At 30.4% G+C, this 13876-nt stretch overlaps 1 protein-coding gene across 4 annotated transcripts; it reads right to left on the bottom strand.

The window, feature by feature from the left end:
• Nucleotides 1–4522: 4522 nt before the first annotated feature.
• On the bottom strand, nt 4523–11290 carry LOC140828892 (uncharacterized). Of its 4 annotated transcripts, none has more exons than XM_073191760.1 (7): nt 11045–11289; nt 10901–10972; nt 10488–10559; nt 9947–10015; nt 8497–9105; nt 7951–8022; nt 4523–4943 (listed from the first exon to the last, which is right to left on the bottom strand). In XM_073191760.1, exons 1-7 carry the CDS (start codon nt 11153–11155, stop codon nt 4710–4712), a joined length of 1239 nt encoding a protein of 412 aa, XP_073047861.1. In that variant the 5' UTR covers nt 11156–11289; the 3' UTR covers nt 4523–4709. The 4 variants fall into 4 exon arrangements, with proteins under 4 accessions (XP_073047861.1, XP_073047862.1, XP_073047863.1 ...); XM_073191761.1 differs by having other exon boundaries at nt 10488–10556; nt 11045–11288; XM_073191762.1 differs by lacking the exon at nt 9947–10015 and having other exon boundaries at nt 11045–11290.
• Nucleotides 11291–13876: the final 2586 nt, after the last annotated feature.

Here is a 13876-nt window from a genome sequence, read left to right as displayed (position 1 = left end):
ATTATATTTAATCTCATCAAGAATATTTATATATATTTTTTATAGATAGATATTTTATATTTGACACAAACTTTATGGATATATTAATTAGGAGAGATTTTTCCCGTCGTATTTATATTTAACCTATATACAGCCGGGATCGTTGCATTAAAATTAAGAGAAGAAAATAAATAATAATGGAGTTTTAGCCCTTCAAACTTTTTTTCCGATGGATGTAAGTCACATGACCCATACTATCTTTATTTTTATATTCCTTCAAAGATAAAATAAAAAAGAAATAAAAAGGGATAATATGAATATATAATATTAAATAGATAGTAAAGTAAAATATTCACATGTAATTTTGAAAAATAATAATAATTACTTGAATAGAATTAAATTAAAAAGATAGATTTACTGGCTCGATTAATATATAGTTTTTTTTTATTATGCGCACTTTTGTGAGCACACATGATCTGGTACTCACTTATAAGCAAAATTTTGTGTGAGACGGTCTTACGGATCGTATTTTTTGAGACGGATATCTCATTTTGATCATCCATGAAAAAATATTATTTTTTATGCTAAGAGTATTATTTTTTATTGTGAACATCGATAGGATTGACTCGTCTCACAGATAAAGATTCGTTAGATCGTATTGCAACAGACATACTCCTTAACTTATATTATCTCGAAGAACATATGGTGGACAACCATTTTGTAATCCTCTTCAATCTCCTTGTGTTTATCATAATTTACGAGCCACTGAAAGTGGGGGAAAAACAAACAAAAAAAGAAAGTAGAAAAAAGAGACGCATTTGTTTGTAACCTTGCGTGTAAGAAACAAGCCAAATTTATGCCAAATGATCTTCTTTAGACCAAACTTTAGGCTATATGTCATCATGCAAAAGTATAAAAATATTTATTTTTCAAAGCGAATATTTTAATTTTATATGAAAACTAAGCATTATCATGATAATTATGTTATATATAATAAATCATATATGTTTAAAGTAGTCTATTCGAGTTCAGATCATATGGTAAGAGTCCCAAAAATATAATAAATATTACTACTAACTTATTACATATATATGATTCAAATAATTCGATCATATATTTAATTACCTTGATAAGCATGAGATACTGTATTTCGGGGTGAACTTTCGGTTAAGTCGGTTCAGTTTAACTGAATTAACCGAAAATCGATTTAGCTGGATTTGAACCGATTCGATTTCTCACTAAAATCGAATTAACTGAATAAAATTAAAATCGACTATTTCAGTTGGTAACCGAATCAATCATTTTTTTTAAAAAAAATAATAAAATTAAAAAGATTGTATATAAAACACATTATTCATAAAAAATTTAAAATAAAAATAATTTTGTACAATATTAAATATAAAAATATTATAAATTATACGTAAAGTTTAATAAAAAAAATCAAAATTATTAATTTAATAATTCTTTAACCGATTTTTTTTTACGAAAATCGATATCGAACCGAATTAATAGATTTGTTTTTCAAAATCGAATTCTCAAATCAACCGAATCAAAATTTTGAATTAATTCAATTCAATCGATTAATAATTAATTCGATTTAAGCGAATTTTTGCACACCCCTGACACGGCATTGGATGGCCAACATGTATACAATCCCATGACGTCCAAAGTATTAAATAATTCGAGAATGATGGATAAATACACTTTACTTTCATTAATCATTAACATTTATTTATGGCCGTCCCATGTTTTAATAGGCTACCGATCTTTCAATTTTAAAAAAAATTCATATGAGATAATCTCACAAGTTAATTTTATAAGACATATTTTTTTATCCGACCTTACTCATAAAAAAAATATTATTTTTTATGTCAAATGTATTACTTTTTTACTCAAGATGTTGACGAATCAACTCGTCTCATATATATAAATATGTAATATCATCTCAAAGACGGCTCTTCCATTTTTACCATATTATGTTCCACAATAAAAATTTAATGCATGGCGTCAAATAAATAATATATTATGTTCTGTCCTCCATAATTCTATTCATCCGTGGTTAAACGATTGATTTAAAAAAAGTAAAAACTTGTGTGAGACGGTCTCACAGGTCGTATTTTGTGAGACGAATCTCTTATTTAGGTCATCCATGAAAAATTATTATTTTTTATGTTAAGGGTATTACTTTTTATTGTGAGTATCAGTAGGTTTGACCCGTTTCACAGATAAAGATTTGTGAGACTGTCTCACAAGAGACCTATTATTTATAAAATGAACGTGTTGGATGGAATACATTATATGTACACGCATCTCATTTAATATGACAGAAGTATCTATGTTTTTAGGAATTTTAAATCACAAAAACACATGTGAAACCGTTTTATAGGTTAATTTAGTTATACGGATCTTCGATTCAGCTGAATTCACCAAAAATATCATTTTTATGTCAAAAATATTACTTTTTAAAATGATTATAGGTCAAGTCAACTCGTCTCACGAATATTTTTATTCAAAACACTGTGTCTCACAATATATCCACTAAATGTATAATTGATTACTGAATAAAACAATATATATATATATATATATATATATATATATATATATGCATATTTGTTTGCCCATATAGACTTTGCCATGAATTACGGAGTGATAAAAATAAAATAATAATAATAATAAAAACAAAAAAATTAGACATTTGTTTAAATTTAATTATATGTTTTTCGAATATATGGGGGTTTACCAAATGGTCTTATGGAAGGTTTGACTCGAGGAAGGTTTACCAAATAAATTAAATACATGTTTTTCGAATATATGGGTTTATTGGAATACAATATTTTAAATTAATTACCTATTTTTTGCAGTGAAATATAATTAAATTTTGAGATAAAATAATTATATTGAACATATTTCTTCTTGTATGAAGGGATCAACAAAATTGGTGTGGGGATTATTATTTTATGTGTATTTAAAACTTGTAGTGTTACATCTAAATATTTATCAGACTATATTATGAATTGTACTATTGTAGTTAATAAATTTGAAAAAAGATAATTTTGATAAGCCTTTTTTTTAATTACACTAAATATGTAAGAGTTTGTTGTCTATAATTGAAGTTTTTATTTGATAAAATTGTTGCTTTATTTATTCTAAATAAATTTTTGAAAAAAACATTGATTTTAGTTTTTTTTTTCAAAATTATATAACTATACGACTAATATGATTGTTAAAATTTTATAATTACACTAATAAATATCGTGCATGTCATGTTTTTTTAACCATATAATTATAGAAATTTAACAATATGAGCAAAATCAATCGCCGAGATATAATTATAGGACCATAATTGATTCGACAAAACGTATATATTATAACAACGTTCGAATTGACATTTTACTTTGTTTTTTTTCTAATGAAATTTTGTGGATCCATTTTATAAAGTTGACGATTGGGTGGTCATATATATATATATATTATATATATATATATATATATATATATATATATATATATATATATATATATATATATATTACAGATAAAGATTCGTGAAACCGTCTTACAAGAGACCTACTCTTGTAATTTTCCAACAAAATATCTTCCCCATAACAACATTAAATATTCTCCAAAAAAATAACAACATTAATTAAATAAAATACACAGAGTTCTTAAAAAAAAAACACACAGAGTCACACAAAAGTCTAATTTATTACAAACAATCGTGTGCTTCAAGTGTCACACACTCATATTGATTAAACAATAAATTTGTTATGTTAATAATAAATTTTAATTTGACATTCAAAAGTAGTAAACCATCACCTACTTTGAAAATTTTAGCATAAACTGATGATTTGCCGGTTTACCAAGCTAAATTATAGTCAACGATATATAACAACATAATTTTTTATTTTAAACCGTATAACAACCAAAATGCCACGTATTAATCGTTAACAAAAATATTTTTTTTATAATTCTATCTAACAATACTATTATTTTGAACACATGCCAATTGTTAGGGGAAAAACCTCGATCTAAGTGACTATGACCATATTTTAAGTCAAAATCTCACAATTTCGGATAAATCCAACAAATTTTCTTCGACATAATGAGATGACAATCAGTTTATTACATAAAAGGAAAAACAAAGTCAATTGTAATATATTTCTACTGTTTTTAAATTGAAATCGACGTGTGTTTAATCTGTAGAAGAAATATGTGTCCAAATTTTAATCCAAAAACCCGAATTGATTAGGCAGCCTGCCTCTCAGACTCAGGAGTGGATCTTATGTGAAACCATCTCACGGATCTTAATCTATGAGACAGATCAACCCTACACATATTCACAATAGAAAGTAATACTTTTAACATAAAAAATAATATTTTTTCGTAGATGACCCAAATAAGATATCCATGTCACGAATATGACCCATGAGACCGTCTCACATAAGTTTTGCCCAGACTCAGAGGCCAATATGTAAGCATCGTGGACATATCAAACTGGGGAAGTTTTATTATTTTTTTTAAAAAAATTGGATACATAATATACTATTAATTAATAATTATACCAAATTTCTAACAAATAATTTTATAGAATACAACCCATATATAATGCACACACCGTCGAGTAACTCAAAATCAGAAAACAATAATATATGATAACTAGAGACAGCTTAAGAATTTGGCAACAGAGAGTAAAAGATACAAAAATACAACATGTAGATTGGATTTATTCAACAGTCAGCAATCGGAAAAACAGATCCGATTCTGTTGCCCAGACGATAGCATTTGATATTTACAAGGTACGGGCCGAGCTCAACATGATTATCTTCTCCTCCCAAGTAGAAGCAGAGTGTATAAATTGCCACTTCAAACTCAGGGCTCACACCTACCAAAGTGCTCGACACGGATTTCAGGACACCATTCCATTCGAACTGGATGGTAAGCAGTTGCGTCTCTGAGTCGGGCTGCAAGAGGGAGGATTCAGATAACAACGGATCAGAAAAAAATGGTCGATATAGGAGCATCCTTTTTTTCTGGAACACTAGACAATGAGACATCTATGAACAAATGTCAGAACATAAACATGGTTTGTTGGTATTAACGTGCGACCCATGTGATGAGTATGGACAATCGTAGTTGTGATGTTCTTTACACCATCAAAATCACAAGCTTTGGGAAGTAAAAGTCCCCACAAAATGTCACCACTAATTGCGCGAACAAGACACATGCACTCACAATATATATAGGTAATAGGATCAATCGATCACGTAACATTTATATAAAGATGCCTCAAAGAGTCATCTTTTACTGAACAAGAACATAAGAAACAAAACAAAGGTGTTAAATGGACATGACATCTTTCATAGTAAGGAAAATTTTAATGAACATAATACAACAAAAAGTCTGCACTGGAAGGACAAAAGAACCATGCATAAACACAAGGTATTAATTAATTCCAAATCAATAACTAAAGAGTTCGAAAGGTTATCTTATTAGTTTTACTAGAGCCAAATTCTTGAGAAGCTTCTCATGTATCGGATTCTAAGGATTCATCGTTTCAATTGGGAAAAACAAAAGTTTTCCATCCAACCTCATTCTTTCCGCAACTAAATGGTTCTGTGCATCCTACAAACAAGTAAGCTAAAAGCAGGCCTTTGAAATATAAGGGTCTATTTCAACTGTAATATCCGATGTTCGGTACGGTAGTCAGCCAAGCTGACCCATCGTCCAGAGAAGAATGATAATGTCAAATAACAAGCTAGCAGCTCCAAGCCTTTCAAAATATTCATTCCAACTGCAGAATAACATTATTCCACACTCCACTAGTACCATCATGATTTATCAACTAATATATTTCATTCTTCATCATATCTTAACATTGTCCAGACACTGAAGAACAGGTTCAGCTACTTTTACATGGCAAAGCCCTGCACTGTTTAGTTTCAACACTAGTTGCTGAGCCATAAAATGCAAAAAATAAGCATTTGAGAATTTTAGTGAGTAAAATCATTAAGGCACATAGAAGCAAGTTAGTTCGAGTCAATAAATCGCAACTTTATATGTTGTTTGGGTTAAGAACACAAGCAATCTTGATTTTTATGAAAACAAAACTTTTTATTGTTTTTCTAACAACTCGAGTGTTAAGTTGCTATCTCAAGTTGGAAACTGAAACTTGAAATCAATTAAACTGAAAATATAGTGAGATGCAATGTTTCATTTATATCCCAGAGTTCGGTGATGCAAATGACAAGCAACCAAAACGACTGAATAGGAAACTCAATTTTACGCAAGTCATATTTCACAACAGATCAGTTGGTTCGAACGTTATCTAGGCAAACTATTAGTCATAAGATCGAGCTGACGGAAACGGAAACAACCATCAGCTCAGTCTGACAAGTTTTGGTATGTTGGTCATATCTCTTAACTCGATTATTCAAATGGAACGATTTAGTTTGCATCACAAAGGTCGATTCAAAATGTGTTACAAAGATAAAATAACGATCTATAAATCATCTTCACAACTCAAAGTCTGAATTAGGTCTCAACGTCTATATCATTCTTCAATACCATAAATACAACATATTGAATATCAAATACAAGTTTTGGTAGGAGATTCAAAACATGAGCAACTTAAATGAAGAAATTAATTAGAATAATAGCAACCCCAAGTGTGAGGATACATGTGATATATACATATACTGTAAAATTCCTCACACACAATCACTCACACGTATACATGAAAGTTGAGCTTCAAAATTTAGATGAGTAGGTCTTCACACAAAACATTGAAGATTGATGTTTGAAATCTTGGAATAAGAAACGTTAAACATTATGCGGATTGTGAGTTTGCATCCTACAATCACATGTGCTAGGAGTTTCAATTAGGTCATAGATAAGTCATAAGTTGAAATGGTTTTGTACAAAGAATTGTGCGACGTACAAGTTGTTAATATTCGAACATCCATAAACAAATTCGTGTCTGTTACTCTATTTATTTATTGCATTTAATTATTACTACTGTTTTTAAGATATATCGTTGAAGCATTTTATATTTTTTTCAAATACCCAAAATATTGCATATCATGTATTTGATAAAATACTTCAACCAAAAACATTTTTACACGTTCAACTTGCATATCATTTAAATATTTTTCAAAATATTTAATATGAGATATTATTTTGAGTGTCTTCTTTGGTTTGAAAACCAAACTCGATATAATTTTTCGATATTCAATATTTCAAGAACCGAGCTATTGTAGCTCAACAACTATCCTACAATCGAGCCTATTATATATAAAAAAAAGGTAATATTTCACTAGCATACGAAAAAGCTATTACGGGTGCCCATAGACCTTCTCATGCAAGTTGTGCTCACTATCACACATTGGGAGCTTCAGAAATATTAGCTAGCACATGATCAGCATCCTTTGACCACTATAATCAACGGATTCAATTTTATTTCTCATAATCGAAATACATGAGATGTCACAAACTCTTATTTTCTATACTGTAACCCCTTAGCTAAATATAAAAAATTTGAAGTAAAAAAAATTTCAAAAGAACAAAGTTACTATTTCGTTGATCATTTATAGTAAATCAGCAGAGGGTAAAATATATGATACTTCAGTGAGTTCAGCTTTATGAGAATATGCACTCGGAATGTTGGTATCAAACCAGTAACTGAAATATTTTCGCAATTATGCTGGTAACTGAGAATATGCTAGATTTAGGATGCAAGGAACTCAACGTCTAGTCCAGTCCTGACATCAGTATTCTATTGCCAAACCACCACATATCCAAATTTGTCTACTATTTAACTGTATTTTCAATAATTCATTGGGCACTACTGCATTCAGACAATAAGCGAATTTAATTGGCCAACAACACCAAAATATATATTTTCATATCATTCCACATTTCCAAAGCATTTCTTAACTAATAAATTAGCCAAATGGAGGCCAAATAACTTACCAATTGTCCACGCCTTCGAGGAAAAATGTAACCTTGATAGTCCACCCTCCCCTTTGCTTCTTCTAAATAGAACTGCAGAATAGGAAGGCACAAGTATTTGCTTATTGTCTAACCAAAGAGTTTGCAAATTTGTAAAGGATGTTCCCCAGCAATTATCAGATGAGAACAGAAACATAACTTGACTGACAAAAGTCCCTCCAAATTTGCGAACATATGCCACATTTACTTTAAGAGAGAAACATGTTTTAGCTGTGGATAAATAACAAATTACGAAATCAAGTTCAGACGGATAGAATTGACAGCATATTCCACGCCACAGAATTTAAATACTAAATGTTGAAATAACTGTGACTTCCGAATCATGACAAAATTGTCAATAGCCCTTGCACATTCAGATGGAAATGTTATCTATTTGCATAATTACAGGAGCAACTTGAATCACAATCAAATTAAAAATCTTCTGCTTTCCATTAGATTCAATTAAGCTCAAACGGCACACCATCCGCAGTAAAAGTTTTAGTGACAGCAAAGGAGTTCAAAAAGTACCTGAATCCAGTTATGAAAACCCGAAACTTCTTGTTCTCCTCGTTGCTTGATTTCTCCAACAAAAACATGTTCAAAAGCAGAAGAAGAACCAGATGTACCGCCCCGGCCATAAAGATCAAACCAGAGACTTGTCAACATTCTCTTGAAATCCTGATAATTCTCAGGTGCAACGCCTTTAGCCGATAGATACTTGTGAAGATATTTGATTGGGCCGGTTCTACTTATCTCTTCTATGAAGGCTGCCTGCTCTTGCTTCTCTTGAGGTGTTATGTCTTCTTTGTACCCTTCGTGTGGATTATAATTATCAAGAAGAGAACAGAATCTTGAAAACGTGGGCCTCTTGAAAGTTTCTTCACTCAGCCAGGAAAATAAGCTTCCTTCCGTCATATCTCCACTTTGGTAAACCTTCTTTCCTTCCCCACAATCAATCTGATAATCCTTTCCAGGTACTAAACGGTTTGAGTCAAGTTCCCAAAGTTTTTGAAGAGCCATTGAAAGGTCAGCAAGCTCATCTTGTGACGGTTCTACATCAACACTACAATCAACCCCACCAGAGTAATCTTGTTCATCGAGGGGACGTTTATAATTGTCCCATTGATCCTTATGTACCTATCCAACAAGAAGTACAAAAAGTTCACAGTTGAAATTCACCTCTACAAAACAATGCCTTGAGAACAAGAACTTTATTGACTTCTTTTAGTTTGGATTGCCTTTTCATATATGTAATGAGATATCGATGTAGATGTGGAAAGCAATTTAACATAACATCATGTTATAATTTCATTAATACCTAATCTGATTCTGGGATATATTCAAATCTACAATCAGTATATCAATTATCACTAATAAAATGTTCCTCGGTGCATAATAAAAATAGCAAAGGCTTTGGTCCAAGGGTGGAGACAGGTGATTAAACTCGCAAGTGAAAAAAAAGTTTCACACTTAACAAATTCAACACATGAGGAATTATAAAGATCAAGAAGTCTAATTGCAAACCACATCATGCTTAAGGATGAGAATTCGGATTGTTTGGCAAAGAAAAAGAGCAAATTGAAAACCATCCACATATTCATTCCAATGGTGGCCATGGATATGAAAGAAAAAAATACATGTTTTATGAAATTCTATTTACTTCTTATATTACATGATATGATCTAGCTCACACTTTAAAAAATACATAAGAACTTTGCATGCTTCCAATAATTGTAGATTCCAAAATTTTGATTAGCAGATTAGCAAACCTTTTTCTCGATAAACAACAAATACATGATAAATAATTAGGGTAACCAACACTAGAGCTCATTCTTGTACATGTACATGTACATGCACATGCACACAATTCACGGGTCCAAAGTTCTATCACCAAAAATATCAAAACAAAATGATCTTGATATTAAAGTTTGGGAAAAACATCAAGCAGTAATGAATGTCTCATGATGTTTAATTTGACCTGGTGATGCAATTTGGAAGATCTTTTGGGAACTGTCTCCCAACCATCATTGCTTTCATCATCTCCCTCCTATACAACATCCACCAATGAAAGTTGAAATTTTAGCAGAAACCATGGTATACAAATTTTGTTATTGTTACGAGAATAAGTTCTCCTGGATTCCTTTTCCTATGAATAAAAACTTAATTCATTAGGACAACGTCTATGCACTATGCTTGCAATTAATCACTTTTATGCTTGCTTTACAAAATTTATAATCCTAAATTGCGAGAAAATTTTATTGTCTTCCATCTTAAACTCATTCATATTACTCCCAATATTTCTTCCCAAGTACGAATCCAGTATGATTCCCTGTGCCAATAGTATTCCAATTGACAGCCTGATATCATTCTCAGACGCCTGGGACCCACATAATTGGTACACGTGCGATTTACGAAATCATCAATCCAAGGTGGTAGAAAATTTTACTGAACACCTTTCTATGCAACATTCCTATGTGACAGATAAAAGATGAAATAAAATAAAAAAAACAAGAATTAACCTGCCCATATCTCGTCTTCGCTCGTGATCCCCGTGAGTGTTCTGACCCCCCGGTTCTTCCATAAGCCTCCTGCTGCCAAAACAAACAAAAGCACATAGAAAAGGGAAAAAACCAATAAGGAGACTGAACGTGGCCTGAATTCTGGCATAACTGCTGATCAAGAAAATTTATCAAGAACCATAGTATTAGAAGCCTAAGGTGTACAGCATAGCTATCATAGAGCCCAGACGCAAGGCGAGAGACACATTCTATTGAATCGAACCGCCCCCAAAATACTATGGGCTAGATGCTAAACCCGCGATGAAATTTCCATCATATACAACCCAATATACACTATACGATCCATTAGACTGGTTTATAACTGATATAAATGAATAACGTCTTAGAGGTATATCAAGAACGTAAAAAGGCACCTGTGTATGCCCAACATCAGAATGAGCGCTGAAGCCGGAGTTTTGATGGGGTTGCTGATCGCCAGAGACCACCTGCAAAACATTCAAAAAGACTTGTTTATCAAATACAAAGATCGAGAATCAAGAACGAGAGGTTGACCAAACCTCAGCCCAAGTGGATCTCGACCTCTCCTCGTCCCTTTCATTTTGATCCCCACCACCACCGTCAATGCGGTCCAATGCAACATTGATCAAACCCTTTATCAAACCCTCCATTGCTGCCTCCCAAGAATTTGTCCCGCTTCGTTTCGACTTTCTTCTGCAGAAGAAGATGATAAAAAGGTGGAGACGCTCAGATGTGTAACGGGTGGTGTGGAGGTTGACAAATGTTTTACTTTCTTCACATATAGAAATATACCTTATTTTTTGCGAAGTCAACGGGGGAGTTTTAAGATATTTCTTGCCGACACCCTAAGTGGGACCCACTTTCAAACGTCCTGCCGACAGGCCCATTATCCATAGATGAACGGCCCACTTCAATTAATTAATCGTTTTCACCCAGATTTACGAACCAGATCCAATAATTTATTTCAAATTCGTAATAATAAATTTATTGATTTATTTGGTTAAATAATTTAACAATGAATTTTAAATTTTAAATATTTATTTTTTGAATAATTGTGATAGATTTCAAATCGACGTAGAATTATTTCAAATCATCTCAAATATCTTTTAAAATCTAAATCTTTCAATCCAAACACAACATAAATGATTATATATTGTAAAATTTACATTAGCTTAATATTGGAGAACTAAGCCCAAATTTTTAATAGTCCATCCCATAATTTTTTAATGATCCGATTATAAATAACATTAGCCTGATTTTGAGGAATTGGTGAATACTTCTTTTCTTCTTCTTGCAAATATGCAATTTTTTCTGTTTGTATGAAATATTTTAGGGAAATGATTTTGTTTGATAAAATTTGAGTGTGATGTTTTTAATGTTATTGTTAATGGTATGTTTGGACTATTTGGTTGATAAAAAAATCAAGAATTATCAAAACACAACAGTTTTGATATGCTGCTCATTCATTGTGTCTGTCACGTCCACAACTGATGTGACTCATATATTGGATATATAATTCTGATATATGAATGTCACCTTATCAATAAGATAAGTGAGCAAAATATCAAAATTATATATATTATGTACGTAGACACATACATAAAGACAAGCTAATATGCATGAAATCATATGCTTGTTTTAAGTATACACTATATACATACATATACATATATAAATTGTGTTTGGAAAATTCTTCGTTTCATTTTTATATATTTTTTTATTTTCATCTTATTCGCTATTTTCCAATTTCCATAAATAATCAATAATAATTTCATAAATTTAATATTTTCATAATTATTTATTGTTATATGATAATTTTTTCTCGATTTATAATATGCTTGTTTATTTATATAAAAATGTTTGAAGATATATTTGGAATTTACGAATAATTTTGAAATTTAATTTAACCAAATTTTATTATAGTAGTTTGTATGTTAGTTGACTAAAATCATAAATTAACTGATAAAAAATATGATGATATAATATCAGATAATGCTAACGAATCTGATGTCACGTAAGTTAACACTTCAATGATAATGACTTACATTGAAAAAAAATGTTAGTTAGTGAACTAAAATCATAAATTAACTGATAAAAAATGTACAAGTTACATAACCAAAAATTTTATTCTCCTCTAACAAACCAAAGTGCGACCTTTCATCGAAACACCGGTCTCGATCCTCAAGCACGCATCATGATAGCTTAGTGTTAAAGGTTAAATGAGCATAAAAATTAAGCTATTAAAACTAGGATTAATTGTGAATCAAAAGGTCAATATACAACAAGATACAATAGTCATTCATTTTCGCTACCAATTTGATTTATTAAACTTTAGTGGTTTGAAATGTGCATATATGTTTGATTATATGCAATCAATTTTCGTCTTTTCATATATTTATATTTATCTTACTTTGATAAGTAAAGTCATTATTGATATACTGGAATGGAGGGAGATATGAATGAAATCAACATTGGAATGAAATGAGAATATGAGTGGAATGATATGTTTATTTCATTCAAATTCTTTATGAAAAAAACATGAATGAAATCAACTTATTTTAAATTTTCAAATAATTTATTAATTAAATTTCAAAATACTAAAAATGTTTATCATTATTATTATTATTATTATTATTATTATTATTATTAAATAAATTTATGATTCTATGGGATCTCGGTAAAATCCTCTGTTGTTTAATTTCTTTGGTATATTTTTTATAAATCTTTTTATGTTTTGTAAAAGTTCCAAATAAGAATCTTATATTCATTATTATTCTGGAATTTAAATTCTTCCTTTTCTTAGCTCAATATGAGTTGAAAATGGTATATAGGCTGGAAACCAATAATCTCCATGTGTGCGAAAGCCACTAAGGAAAAATTTGGTAAAACAATGTCACGTATCATATTCACTTTGATTCCAAGCCTCAGATGATATCACTAAGATATATATTTATATTAATTAAGAAAAATATTTTATAAATATAGAAAATAAAAAGTAAATAAAGGGTGAAAATGATCATTCTCATCTAAATTGGATGGAATAATTATTCCTATGAATATGGTAATAACGAATGAGTGAGAATGTTCATTTCATTCTCACATCATTCTCTTCTATTAAGCATGTCTTGTGATATATTTCTGGCCTTAAGCTCTCCTGAGTTGAGACATAAACGTCCACTTAAATAATTGAGGCGGTCTTCTGTGAGACGGTCTAACAAGTCTATATCTTAATGAGACAGGTTAATCTGATTCATGTCTAAAATGAAAAGTAATATTTTTGACATAAAAAATAATATTTTTTTTCATGAGTTACAAAATTGACCAATGAAATGTGGTATTGTGAGTCCAGTGTGTCAACTAAATCGAGTTGG

Source organism: Primulina eburnea, chromosome 4 (genome assembly GCF_022965805.1).
Source record: "Primulina eburnea isolate SZY01 chromosome 4, ASM2296580v1, whole genome shotgun sequence".
NCBI classification, from domain to species: domain Eukaryota; kingdom Viridiplantae; phylum Streptophyta; class Magnoliopsida; order Lamiales; family Gesneriaceae; genus Primulina; species Primulina eburnea.
This window is presented reverse-complemented; position numbering and strand designations above follow the sequence as displayed.